The sequence below is a fragment of the Homarus americanus genome, unplaced genomic scaffold, assembly GCF_018991925.1.
Source record: "Homarus americanus isolate GMGI-L3 unplaced genomic scaffold, GMGI_Hamer_2.0 scaffold43186, whole genome shotgun sequence".
Lineage (NCBI taxonomy): Eukaryota > Metazoa > Arthropoda > Malacostraca > Decapoda > Nephropidae > Homarus > Homarus americanus.
Genome location: NW_024713409.1, coordinates 27296 through 42145, shown reverse-complemented (window position 1 = coordinate 42145; position 14850 = coordinate 27296). Strand labels below are relative to the sequence as shown.

The 14850-nt window shown below is 42.0% G+C and overlaps 1 protein-coding gene across 1 annotated transcript in view; it reads right to left on the bottom strand.

Moving 5' to 3' along the window:
- Window positions 1-573: 573 nt before the first annotated feature.
- The window catches only part of LOC121872000 (serine protease Hayan-like), a 28669-nt gene continuing 14392 nt past the window's right edge, over window positions 574-14850 (bottom strand). The window contains exons 5-10 of the mRNA XM_042374625.1: window positions 14553-14586; window positions 11120-11213; window positions 9607-9714; window positions 4933-5087; window positions 1091-1263; window positions 574-978 (exon numbers count right to left, since the gene is read on the bottom strand). Of these exons, the coding sequence (XP_042230559.1) occupies window positions 808-978; window positions 1091-1263; window positions 4933-5087; window positions 9607-9714; window positions 11120-11213; window positions 14553-14586 (735 nt within the window). The 3' untranslated portion in view covers window positions 574-807. The remainder of the gene's footprint in view (window positions 979-1090; window positions 1264-4932; window positions 5088-9606; window positions 9715-11119; window positions 11214-14552; window positions 14587-14850) is intronic.

Here is a 14850-nt window from a genome sequence, read left to right as displayed (position 1 = left end):
TTGATATAGACGATGCAGGTATACAGTTCAGCATGGATGTAGACGATGCAGGTATACAGTTCAGCATGGATATAGACGATGCAGGTATATCGTGTATGTGCAGTATAGTTTTCTTTGAGCCTATAGTGCAGATATACAACATTGGTAAACAGTATGGTAATTTTACCAAAGATGGCCGACAAAAGTGACATGCTTATATCCAGGAGGGTCCTTTGTTTAGGCTAGGTAATTTCCTGTGGCGTATCTAGACATTTACAAGGGGGGAAATGTGGCCTACTGAACGGGAGCTGAAATAAATTCATTACCTTATTTACCTACTGTAATGGCGGCATCCTACTGGAGGGGTCATGAAGGGGAAAGGTGGCTACTGGCCTGTGTAGGATCCCTCCACTTTTCTTGAAATTTTTGTTTAGGATTATTTTGATGTTCAATATTGATCTCGATTTCACAGGTTGAGTTGGTAACACCCAAACCTTAAGAGTTTTAGCCTTTAATTTTCAACAATGCAACAGTAAGGTGATTACAGTGTCCCCGTAGAATGGTTTTGCTAAGAGAGGAAAATAAAACAGCCCACCAATTATATGATTATTTTTCAAAGCCTGAGGAAATATACAACTTTCAGGTCGCTTCATCCCAACACCAATTATTTTTATATATAAATTTACTTCCAATATTTTTATTCTATTTCTTTATTAACACATTTACTTATCAGGTATTTTCATGCATTATAGTATATAACTCTTTATATTTACTTGTAATAAATATTTTCATTCATATAGGGATATCTATCTATCTATCTATATATTTCTAGTTACCGCCATACAAGACACTATCAATAAAGTCAATATGGTCGGCGACGCTGGTGTAGATGCCGGGCGTGACAGACTCCTTCTTACAGGCTCCTGTGAAGCTGACGATCCCGACTAGGTAACGATGACCTTGTCCGTCATCCAGGTACAGCGGCCCTCCCTCGTCACCCTGCAGAGGCACCCCATCAGTTAGTGGCAGAGAGAGAGAGAGAGAGAGAGTATCATATAAGTTATATGTATAATGGTTCATGTACGCCTTCCTTCCTGGGTATTACACTCACCTTACATGCCCCCCTGCCTGGGTATCCAGCACATATGACCTTGCTGCCATTTAACAAGTTAGGGTAAGCTTGTTTGAGGTGTGGCAAGAGTCCAGCTTCCTGGTACTGTTTCTCACACTCAGCTAACGCCATCACCTCCACCTCCACCTCTTGTAACACGGGCGACTGATGAGCTGAAACACAGACACTGTTAACACTTGGACCTCTTGTAACACAGGCGACTGATGAGCTGAAACACAGACACTGTTAACACTTGGACCTCTTGTAACACGGGCGACTGATGAGCTGAAACAATGGTCCGGGTTGGAAGACACTGTTAACACTTGGACCTCTTGTAACACGGGCGACTGATGAGCTGAAACAATGGTCCGGGTTGGAAGGGGAGAGGATAAATATGTTGAAGGTTTTATGGCATCGCAGATATTATATTTATCAGTCTTAACTCCTGTATTCTGTATTATTGTTTTTGTTTATTACAGACTCTGACAATTGAATGTTGGTAAAACACGTCCAATAGGAACAAACATTTTAGGAATAAGATAGAAAATTAATCCACACTTAAGACATTCCTGACTCTGGGAAGCTGAAGGTATGCCCCTAATAAACCCAAGAGCATGTATGCTCCAGGTTGAAGCCCCCATAACTCTTACTGTAACATTCACAGTATGTTTGGCTCTCAGATGTTAACTAAACGTGAATCTGTAATAAGCTCGCCTGATAGTACACTTTCCCAAATTTAATAACAGCACAGAAGGAGGTTGTCAAGCAGGTAAATAAACCTGGACTGATGCTGTGTTCATGCCAGTTTGCAACTAGATGCTGCTCTTTCGGGTGATTTTCCCGAGACCACTGCTACAGTCTGAATGATTTCAGCCATCGATCTATGAGTTGAGTAGAAGAGTTTAAGGAATTATTATTCCCTGGAACCGTAACATGGATTCATCCAATATTATAATGGGGTGTGGCAGGGAGGTACTCGGGCACCCTAGTCCTCCCAGCTGTGAATGGGCAGAACATAAGAGTTGAAGGAGTGAAGGCAACAAGTATCCTGTCAATCACACTACCTATTTGAGAAACGAAACTAAGGTTTAATCTACAGTATGATGTATCCACAACGCCCAAATGGGCCAGCAGGCCAACGGGGCCCACTTTTACTATCCTTATAATGAAACCTGGGCCCCTCCTTTGGTCAGCCTTTAATACCAAAGAACAGCTAGGAACGTTCTCATCGTGGTTCCATTCAAGCAAACAAGCAAGCAGCCTCTTGCTTAATCAATCAATCCTCTCCAGTGCACATGAAAAGTCAGTCCCAGGTTGACCACCACAAGACGTGTGACGTCATCCTTCCCAGAGTAGGACGTCATCACTTCTGACGTCACCACCTGGCGTCGAAACTCTACGGATTTTCCGGTCAGGTGGATCACAAACAATCATTAGTTTACAAACTACACAAACACAAATGAACTTCCAGAGGTCTTCACACATACTCAATATAAAATAAACTATATACACAGCGGCTTAAAAGCAAAACTAAATAAACACATTTATAAAGTAAGAGAGGACTCACACAAAGTATATATACTCTTAATAATTATAATTACTCTTTCTCTTCATTTCCATAACTCATTATAAATACTTTTGCATTACTCCTTAAGTGGACAACTTAGTGTGTGTTATGCTGCAAGTGAAGTGATACATATCCCTATTTATGGACCCTCTTCCAAAAATGTTATGTTTCAAACAGGAAATTAAAGACTCAGACTCAGATAGTCAGTCATCAACAAACTCACTGGAGCTAGCTGTAACTGCTAGTGAAGAATTACCACAAATTAGCCAAATAGAGTTAACACCTACTGACTCCTAAACTAGCTTTAAGAATTTCATCAATTCTCAGTTCGAGGACTTACACTGTAGACAACTTAGGTCAGGTAACACTTACCCATTACCTTTACCTGTTAACAACGCTCTTACCTTTACCTGTTAACAACGCTCTTACCTTTACCTGTTAACAACGCTCTTACCTTTACCTGTTAACAACGCTCTTACCTTTACCTGTTAACAACGCTAGTGCTTTAACTAACACAGCAAAAAAGACAACAGGTGGTTCTGCTAACCCACAGACCTCTTCGGCCTACCAAACTGTAAAAATGCTTCCAAATAACATCAAGGTACAAGAATTTACCGCAGAAGATGCAGATTTTAATGTCTTAACATTTCTGCATGAGTGCGAAGATGTAATGCGAAACAAAGATGTTACTAACGTTAGGGATAAAATCTCTTACGCCCTAAGCAACATCAAAACAGGTAGTAAGGCACATGGAATGATGTAAGCTACAGCCTTTGACGATGAAACTCGTGATTATTAAACGTTTAGGAACCATTTCATATCCTTTTTCGGGTCAGAAACAAAAGGAGGTGAGCTTACTTGGATCTTTAAGTTAGCAGAGCGTACAAGTACCAGTGTGTTTGCTCACGACGCACAAGAAACACAGACTATAGCTGGACACACTATGATGGATCTCAGTACTCACATGACATCTTCAAATTGGTTTGTTGATGAAGGAAAAATAACTAGGGAAAATTTCTACAAGATCACCGAGTTCCAACAGTTTATCATGGTGCTACACGAAACTACACGCAAGGCAGCCAGAAAGATGGAATATAAACTAGGAACTAAACTTGTTGATTACGTGGAGGAAATTTCTGATGCGGTGGAAACTATTCTTACGACTCTGTCAGTAGCGCCCGTCACCAGTTCTAAGGAGCAACTACGATCTACCACAGGAACCAATCCCAAAAAAGCACCTTTGGCTGCAGCTGACTGTTGGTTTGAAGGACAAAAGGATAAATACCCATCTAGCCCGCGGCAAGATCAAGGGAAAGGATCCTCCCCGGACTCTAAGGCTCGAAATCACAATGCTGATTTGAAACCACAGGAAGGTTTAAACCAAGGATCGAGCGAAGATTGAAGGTTGTTGGTATTCAGAATGCTGGCTTGAGCCAATACAAAGATTCAGGTCGGATTTGTCGATCCTCTAATTCAGCCTGGAGCCAGGTTTGGCGGTCGATCCTTCAAGCAAGTCAAGCAAGTCAACTTGAATTTTGACAGAGCGCGCATTTCGGCGATATCGTCAAATTGTAAATTTTGTAGAGAGAAGACTGGTGGTAGATAGGCAGAATCCTATAAATTTTTCGTGGCCGGACAGATGGCCGAAGGACATTTGGCGGACGGACTTTTCACCGACGGACATTTGACCGAACGGACATTGAGCCTACAAAAATTTATGACCATAATCATTATAATTTGATCATAATTTGATTGATATTATAGTAATAAAAGTAACTTATGATGTGCAAGGATAGATGTCTCCTCCTCCATAAAAACTCGTCGAGTTGCCGCCATAGTCTTGTAAAATTACTCCAAGTGATTCAACATGTTATCTACGACTAGATCACAGAGGTTGTATCTATCACTGGGGTCGAGCCAGGGTCAGCTGATTCAGTAAACACCGCTCGTTCGATACCATTCTCTCACACCCCAGAGAGGGGCAGTTCACTCCAAACCACTAGACAGGGAAGTTCACATTTAACAGAAGTGTTATCTCAAAGTGATATTCACAACAATTCCCTAGAGAGAATTCACAATATGTTCTCTCAGATTATATCTGTGTATATACTGTACCTGCTTTCAGTAATAAAACAAAAAACGCCAAGAAGTGTTTACATCAAGCCCTGCCACTTAAGAGTTTCAGAACGTAAGTAAAACAATTAGCGTGATACTAAAACAGCTGTCACAGAGTCACAAGTAATCGAAAGACCTCACATATGCTGGGCTGACTTACTTTCATTAACCAGGCCGAAGCCTGAGCCGAGAACTGTGGTTCCTACAGACGGACGCTCGGAGGACACGCAGAAAGGAAACACCACATCGTTGAAGGAGATTTTCTCCACCGTCTTCAGTAAGGCTATGTCGTAGCTCCGTACCGGGGAGTCTGGCCTGTGGACATAAAAAGTTATGGACACGCTGAGGACACCGGGAAGTCCGGCTTGTGGGTAAACACACAGACACACAGACACACACACACACACACACACACACACACACACACTACTACTACTACTACTTTGCTGTCACTCGGAATCGAGTATGACGATCATCCAGCTATGATACAATGATAAGGATGTCACCTACTGTAGGTTGGTGAGTTCTGAGGTGACTAAAGAGGCCGATACGGGACCGGCAGGGTCGTCCTCATTCGTTGCACTTGTGGAGGGATCCATCTACTGTGGGAGGGACGGTGCCAGCGTCTTTACGACGTTGGCGCTTGTCTGCCTCAGTTTGCAGTCGGGCTAACTCGAAAGTATTGACACCTTCTCGTGTGGTGCTCCTCCAAGCGTTATGATGTGGAGTAATCGACTCCCAGGTAAGGGGGTCGATTTGGTACCTTTTCAGGTTTATCTTAAGACTATCCTGATACCTTTTCAGTTGCTTTCCAGCTTTACGTTTACTATTCATTAAGTGACTGTAGAGTAGCTGCTTTAGCAGTCTACTGTCGTCCATGTGGGTAACATGGCCAGTCCAACGTAGTTGTTCATGGATAAAGGTAACCTCGATGCTCCTGCAGTTGGTGTCAGCAAGAATACTGTTATTAGTTCTTTTGTCTTCCCAGCAAACTCGGAGGATGGGACGTAGACTACGTTGGTGAAAGTTTTCAAGTGCCTTGAGGTGCATCCTGTATGTGACCCCATGTCTCACTGCCATATAGTAGGGTGGGCATGACCACTGCTCGATATAGGTGCAGCTTTGTGGATAATTTCAGCTCCCTATAGCTGAAGACACGATTTCGGAGTCCGCCCAAGGCTTGAGATGCACATCTGATCCGATGCTGAATCTCTTCATCGATGTTTGCGGTGGTAGACAGGTGGGAGCCGAGATACCGAAAGTGGGAAACATTAGAGAGGGTAGTACCATTAAGCTGGATGGATGGTGGAGGTGTGTCTGAACCAGGGGCAGGTTGAAAGAGAATCTGAGTCTTACGTACATTCACCTCAAGTCCGACGTGTGCATATGCGTCTGCAAGGGTGTTCAGGACTTCCTGCAGGTTGTGTTCAATGTGAACAACAAGGGTGAGGTCGTCTGCATATTGAAGTTCAGTAACAGAAGCTGCTGACAACTTTGTTCTTGCCTGGAGTCGTCTTATGTTGAAAAGACCCCCCTTCACCCGGTACTTGATGTTCACCCCGCTGGCTAAATTGGCACTTGCACAAGTAAGGAAGGCAGCCAAGAAGATGGAAAAGAGAGTTGGTGCCAGTACACACCCTTGTTTAACCACTGTATGGATGGGAAAGAACTCTGACTGGGTGCCGCTCTGCAGGACACTGCCGTTCATGCCATCGTGGAGTTGCCTAACAATGGCGATGAATTTTGGTGGGCAGCCAAAACGGCTGAGGGTCCACCAGAGGACTTCCCTGTTGACCGAGCCCAAGGCCTTGGTTAAGTCGATGAAAGCCATGTACAGGTCACGATGTTGTTATCTGCACTTTTTCTGTATCTGGCGGGCAGCAAAGATCATGTCAGTGGTGCCATGAAATGGTCTAAAACCAAATTGAGATTCTGGGTGGAAGTTTCAGCCTCAGGAAGAAGTCTGTTTAGGACGACTCAGCCGATAATCTTGCCAGCTACGGAGAGCAGCGAGATCCCAGGGTAGTTGCCACAGTCTGACCGGTGTGCCATGATCTTATATATATTTACAATGGAGGCGTCTTTAAGAGCTTGGAGGATTTCCTCCTTATCCCATATATTCTCCAGGAGAGAGTGGAGACGGCAGGGAAGCAGAGGTCCTTCTGTTTTGTACACCTCTGCTGGGATTCCATCAGGCCCTGAGGCTTTGTTATTTTTCATCTGTTTAATGGCAGTAGTTACCCCATCCAGGGATGGAGGATAGCTGAGGTGGGTCAGCTCTGGATGCTGAGGGACCTGCTGGGTAGTCAGGACATCCTCATATTTGTCTCCAGAGCTGAAGGAGGCCTTCGTCGTCTTTAATTATGTGGTTACCGTCGGATGAGTGGAGGGGGGCTGCACCACGAGTGACTGGCCCATAAAATATTTTAGTGGAAATGAAAAATTCGCGCATCTTGTGCTGATGTGCAAGCTTTTGTTCTCCACATGCTTTGTTTTTAAGCCAGTCGTTCTTTAGATTGCGAAGTTCCCACTGGACTACTGCTTTCTTCTTGCGGAATGTGTTAGCTTTGGTCAGAGACTGAGGGTTGTTCTGCCAGTCAGTAAAAGCAGCACGCTTATCATCAATGAGTACTTTAATTGCCAGATCATTTTCATCAAACCAGTCCTGGTGTATTCTTTTGAAGTGGCCGAGGGTCTCTCTGCAGGTTTTTGTCATGACAGCGTTGAGAATATCCCATTTGGCACTGGGATTCAAGTTGTTTGTTGTTGGGTTGTTTATTAGCCCATGTTCAAGCTGCTCTCTGAAAGCATATGCTACCGCTGGATCCTCCAAATGCTTAATATTAAAACCTCTTCTGGAGGCTTGATGCATTCTTTGTTTTGGGGCAACGTGGAGCGAGAGCTTAGCTCTGACAAACCGATGATGAGTGTCACAGTGGTCTGAGCCACACATGGCACGGGTGATGAGGACATCTCTGCGATCTCTTTCTCTGACAATGATGTCGTCAATGAGATGCCAGTCTTTGGATAGTGGGTGTTGCCACGAACCCTTAAACTTGTTGGCCTGCCTAAACAAGGTATTGGTGATAGTGAGGTTGTGTGCAGCACACTTGCTGAGGAGGAACAGGCCATTGGGATTAAACTTGCTTAGTCCATTTCTCCCCCATCTCTGCCAACTCTGGCATTGAAGTCGCCAAGGAGCACAACCTTGTCTTCTCTGGGGATAGAGGTTAGCGCTCTGTCGAGGTCAGCGTAAAAGGCTTCCTTGATGTCATCCTCTGCATCCAGTGTTGGGGCGTATGCACTGATGAAGAAGGCATAACATGAGTGATTCAGTGGGACTCGAAGCATCATGAGGCGCTCGTTGTTCCCAATAGGCATTTCAGTTAACCTGTGTAGGATGCGTTGGCGGATGGCAAAGCCAACTAAATATATGCCGTTTCTCTCAGCAGCAGGCTTACCCTTCCAGAAGAAGGTGTGGCCAGACCCTCGTTCTGTGAGTTGCCCCTCATCTGGGAGCCGGGACTCACTGATGACTGCTATGTCCTTGTTATACTTAGCCAGCTCTTTTGCCACAAGGCCAGTTCTTCTTTCAGGATGAGCATTTGTGCCAGTATCCAAAAGGATCCTGACATTCCATGCAGCGACCATAAGAGGTTGTATGGTTTGTTTTTGTTTGGATCTGTGCTTTTGATTGTGTTTTCTACCGCATAAGGATGACCTTATTGGGTGCGCTTGCCCAGTCATGTTGGGTTTTTAGACAGGCTATGTTTAGGGCACCTTTTCTAGCCCCCTCCCCATGTGGGGTGAGCAAAGTGGCTCCTCAGAAGGGCTGCTGAGTCGCACAGACAAGACTGGATTGCACTGCTGTCTAGATCCCAGTGCATAAACGACTGTCTTATCTGTGCCACCCATGTGCAGCGTTTTGATTAAAGACTCCCGGCAGTCATCTCTGCCTGTCCCCGTCGCCACTTGTCCGTCGTCATAGGACTTTTGAGGGGTATAAGGGCTTTTGATGATGATGAGAGGTATGATGAGCTGGATCATGGCTGCACGTGAATTGATTTATGTGGTGAGGCAGGAGTACAGGATGCAACCACACATCTTAGCTCTCCTTTTTCCTGATCCAGTGGTGCAAGTGTTGCAATGACTGGGAAGAGGGAAAGTTGCAATGGACTGCCAATAGCCCAGTTTGTTGGGTTTCGCCTTAGTAGCCTGTTCATCAGGCATTGCCTTCCTCTACCGGTGTAGTCGTTGGGTTTCCATGGTGGTCACCTCTTTCGAATACATCGCCGCTGGGGTCTTGTTGGAGCTCTGTAAGCATGTCTGCCTGATGCGGGGCTCACCGCAGATTTTTCGTTTGGGGTTTACTCCCGTAGCCTTATACCTGCCAAGGTTAATCTGCAAGGCTGCTTGGCGGTGGTTGGTATGAACCAAGGCCGTGTCCACATGCCAATGGGCCTATCTGCCGTCCCTTTGGTGCCCACTGCTACTCCGAGATCTCCTGCTGATCTAGCCTGGGCCCACGAGGCACCCAGTTACCGTGTGTTGCCACAAGGAGGCACAACAGGAGTCTTGGTGGTGAGGAGGCTGTGTACTTGCAGGGTAAGACTTATGCAAGTTGCTTCCCTGTTCCCCACGAGGGCTAGCCAGCGGCGGCAGCTGAAAGCGAGAGGGAGCAAGCAGTTCTTGCACCTTAACTCTGCCATAGTGCTGCCACACTAGACGTATTTCACCACCCTGTGTGTGGCTGCACACACATACACACACAGACACACACACACACACACGCACACACACACACACACACACACACACACATAATAGGACTTACTGGTAGTCAGGATGGACAATAATCTGCTCAATTTGGTAGTCTCGCGGACGAGCGTTGGTCTCATTGTCTTTTGAGAAGTCCAGTTCTCCCAGCCTTACTGTGCTGATTCTGTGAGAGAAAGAGTGTGAGAATGAGTGAGTGAGTGAGTGTGTGTGTGTGTGTGTGTGTGTGTGTGTGTGTGAGATGGATGAATTAAATAAAAAAAACTGGGTCTCTAGAGAGGTACAAAATCTCAGAGGACTGGAAAAAACAGCCCGAAAAGTTTTAAAGTGAAGGATTATGGTGATTCTGCGTGAGAGTGTATGCTAGGGTATGAGTGTGAGTGACAGTGAGTCTCAGAGGCAGTAAAGAGGCAAATACAATTTCTTAATCTTACGATGTTTTTGTTTGTTTTTCAGAGACTAGAAATGCCATGTGCAGGAGAACCTACCACCTCTCCTTACCTTACTTTAGCGATTCATTGAGAGAGTGCGTGTAAAAGTGAGAGAAGAATCCAATTATCCAGGAACGAGAGAGAGAGAGAGAGAGAGAGAGAGAGAGAGAGAGAGAGAGAGAGAGAGAGAGTGTATATTTCACGTTTCTCGACATTTTAAACAGTCTTAGTTCACTTTTGACACCATTTTAAGCAAAGTCTTGTACAGTGAATAATCCAATTAAATGCATTTCCGCACCTCTTGACTAAACAGATATTAAACTAACCTAAGCAAAACTGTGGAAATCCTGAACATGAATTCATTTGGATACAGAAGTTATGTTGGTATTATGTGATGCACTTATGAGAAGTCCTGTTCCACTTATGAGAAGTCCTGTTCCACTTATGAGAAGTCCTGTTCCACTTATGAGAAGTCCTGTTCCACTTATGAGAAGTCCTGTTCCACTTATGAGAAGTCCTGTTGCACTTATGAGAAGTTCTTTGGGGAATTTGGGAAGTTCTGATAGAAATATGAATAATTCTTTTGGACTTACGAGATTCTATATTTGACTTGGAAGATCTGTTGGATTTGTTGAAAATTGTTGGACTAAGGGAAAAATCTTACAGATTTGTATTAAATTCTGCCAGACTTACACGACGTGTAGTTAGACTTCCAGAAAGTTTTGTTGGACTTACTGAAGTTTTATTAGACTTGGGGAAAGTTTAGCATATTTACATTGGGTTCTTTCGGACTCGCAGAAAGTTCTGGCTACTTCAGGGAAGGACTTGGGATCAGGTGTCTTTACAAGGACATTTAGAGTTGATTCTTGGCATTTATCATCATACTTTCTTAAATACAAGATTTTTCTTCAAATTATGGGAAATTTATGAACTCAAAAAGAATTACATGTTTCTTCATAATTTCAAAAATATTTTTGGATTTACAAGAAATACTTAAATCATCGATAATATTTAGACCGGGTAATAAAATTTTCGGATTGAAAGTTAATTTTTAGAACCTAATATAAAACTTTGGACTTAATTTTTAGATGTGAGGAATGTTTTTAAACCGAGCCTTTTAGAAGTAAGCTTTGGACTTACGGGTGGTCAGGATCGAAGACACAGAAAGCGGCCGTCAACAAGTAGCGGTCAGAGATGGGTGTCGCTCCACAGAAGGTGTCCTGGACGCTCAGATCTGTTAAAGAAAGTCTTGTGAGAGAGAGATCAAGTATTCACTAACTCTTATTACATACTTCTTAAAGAGAGAGAGCCCCTCGCTCACAGCAGAGCTAATGTGATGTGTTTGACCTCTTAGTATGCAGACGTAAGTGTTAGATGAATTTAACAGTTCCCACGCCTCTACAGAGGAGAGCACTGAATAAAGAAGAGACAACGTATATCTCTACCCTGGAGTTCATAATTATGCTGCCAGTAAATAATTGATATACTGTATAAAGTGAAAATATTACTACAGATAAAGGACAAATACTCAGTTGTGGTTCAGGAAAATCTCTGGTACTTGAACATTTTTAACAAGTACTGTACTTACGTGAATAGCACAACAAAATGATAGTTAAATATGCATTATCAGAAAATGATATTGAGGATTACTATACAAGATTCCTGATAAATTAATTTTATTGTTAAAAAAGAGAAAGAGAGAGAGAGAGAGCAATAACACTTAATCATGGGTTATTATTATTATTATTATTATTATTATTATTATTATTATTATTATTAAAATTACTTCTGCCATTACGCTTACTATTATTATTATTATAGAGAGCAATAACACTTAATCATGGGTTATTATTATTATTATTATTATTATTATTATTATTATTATTATTATTATTATTATTATTATTATGATTATTATTATTATTATTATTATTATTATTATTATTATTATTATTATTATTATTATTATTATTATTATTATTATTATTATTATTATTATTATTATTATTATTAATAATATTATTACAGAAATTTTCTGCCCAAAATGGACAGTTTTTCAGTTAATGGTGACGTACGAAGGCCAATAAATGGCATTTTCTAATCTGAATTGACAGAAGTAAAACATGAACTAACAACTACTTTAGATCAACAAATAAGGAAGGAGACGCATACCTTAAGTTCGACCATTCACTGAGTTGAGAGTCAACTTGGATGTTCGAACTCAAAGTATATGGTCTCCTTTGTCATTTAATGCTGGGTTAGCAAGTTCATGCCTTACAACTGTCGATTCAGATTACAAAATGCCATTTATTGACCTTCGAACGTCACGTTTAACTTTAAGTGTCCACACGGGCCAAATTTTTTTTAATATTATTGTTTTTGTTGTCGTTGTCGTCTTTGTTGTCATTGTTATTGCTATAGTTATTAATACTGTTATTATTAATTTTAGTAGTAGTAGTAGTAGTAGTAATCGGCACGACGGACTTCAAGACCGAGTACGTAAAGGGAAAGGTGAATCAGTGGGTTAGGGAAAATCCAAGCTCTGTCTGATATTGCTAACACAGAGCCACATGAAGTTTTTGCGGCATTCACCCATGGAGTCAAGCATAGATGGAACTACCTGATGTGCACTATCCCTGAAATCGGACCCCTCCTCCACCCTCTGGAAGAAGCTATCAGCCTCAATTTCATTCCCAAATTAGTGAAACATTTTCACTTAACCCCAGCAGAAAGATCACTTCTTGCACTATCACCGAGACTGGGAGGAATGGGATTGACCAATCCAGAGGAGGTTGCTGCCACTGAACATCAAAACTCAGTTAAGCTCACGGCAGCCCTCACGGACCACATAATAGCTCAGAACGCAACAGGGGAGGTGGGTACCAGTGAAGTAAGCAAGATTCGACGGTCCATTACGGCAGAACGAAAGCATGGCCAAAGTGATAAGTTGCAGCAACTGGTGCTGCAAGTACCAGAGAATTTAAAAAAAAAGTAGCTATAGTGCAGGCGGTGGGCGCCTCGAGCTGGTTAACTACGTTACCGATAAGGGCAAATGGTTTCAGTCTTAATAAAAAATAATTTACAGATGCCAATGCTCTGAGGTACGGTAGGCCAGTGGAAGGTTTGCTCTCCCAATGCGTTGTGGCTCTTATGACGTCGATCACGCCATGGTGTGCAAGAAAGGGGGCTTCGTATGCATGAGGCATGACGAAGTAAGGGATCTCACAGCAAATATGTTGAAGGAAATCTGTCGTGATGTCAGGGTAGAACTGACCCTCCTTTCATTGGACAGAGAGAATTTCCAGCATAGGACTTGAAACACATCCAATGAAGCCCGTGTTGACGTCAGTGCTTGACATCAGGATTTTTTATATCATGGCCGCATGTCACCGTAACTTAGCTCTCGATGCTGCACACAGGAGGAACGAGAACGCCAAAATAAGGACATATGGGGAGAGAATTCAGAACGTTGATCAAGGCAGCTTCACTCCCCTGGTGTTCACAACCTCTGGTGGGATGGGACCAAGTGCAAGATGCTTCTACACCAGACTCGCAGAGGTGCTACCCGAACAGAAGCAGCAGCCCAGAAGTTATGTTGCAGCCTGGTTGAGATGTCGACTGTCCTTCTTTCTCCTTAGGTCTGCTTTGCTCTGCCTCAGGGGAACGAGAGCTTCTGCCCCAAAGCCGAAAACTGCTGCAGATATTGACTATGAGGCAACAGTCACTGAATGCTGCATAGATCTGCGGCTCAATTAACTCAACACAGCGAAGGTGTGGCTATTGGGGGAGGCTGGAGGCCACGTAAAAAAAATTATTATTATTATTATTATTATTATTATTATTATTATTATTATTATTATTATTATTATTATTATTATTATTATTATTATTATTATTATTATTATAATTCCTACTGTTATTAAAATTACTTCTGCCATTACGCTTACTATTATTATTGTTATACTATCACTACTTCTATAACAACTATTATACCTATTGTTATCAATAGCCACACCTTCGCCACCATTTTATTACCATAATATTAAATATCCGAATACATAATACTATTACTACTACTAATACTATTACTAATATTATTACTATTAATAATATTACTATTATTACTACTATTATTACCGTGTGTGTGTGTGTGGGTCTGTTCGCACACAGGGCGGTGAAATGCGTCTAGTGTGGCAGCATTATGTTAGTGCTAAGGTACAAGTAGTATTACCAATATTATCACTGTTACTATTACTAATAATATTAATATAATAATATTATATATATATATATATATATATATATATATATATATATATATATATATATATATATATATATATATATATATATATATATATATATATATATTATCACTAATGTTATTACTGTTATTATAACTAATAAATATCAATATTATTACTATTAATATTTTCATTACTATTACTATTATTATTTCAACCATTACTACTATTATTTCTACTATTACTACTACAGTATTACTACTATTATTATTAATATTGTTTTCGCTATAAAATGATTGAACCGCAGAAAATAATTGAAGAAACACTACCTGGCAACACTTCCGGGTCTAATGTGGTTGACCTCTGAAAGGAAAAAAAAAATCTTAGTATACTCGAAGGTGTGTGTGTGTGTGTGTGTGTGTGTGTGTGTATGTGTGTGTGTGTGTGTGTGTGTATGTGTATGTGTGTGTGTGTGTGTGTGTGTGTGTGTATGTGTGTAGTGTGTGTGTGTGTGTGTGTGTGTGTGTGTGTGTGTGTGTGTGTGTGTGTGTGTGTGTGTGTGTGTGTATGTGTGTGTGTGTGTGTGTGTGTGTGTGTGTGTGTGTGTGTGTGTGTGTGTGTGTGTGT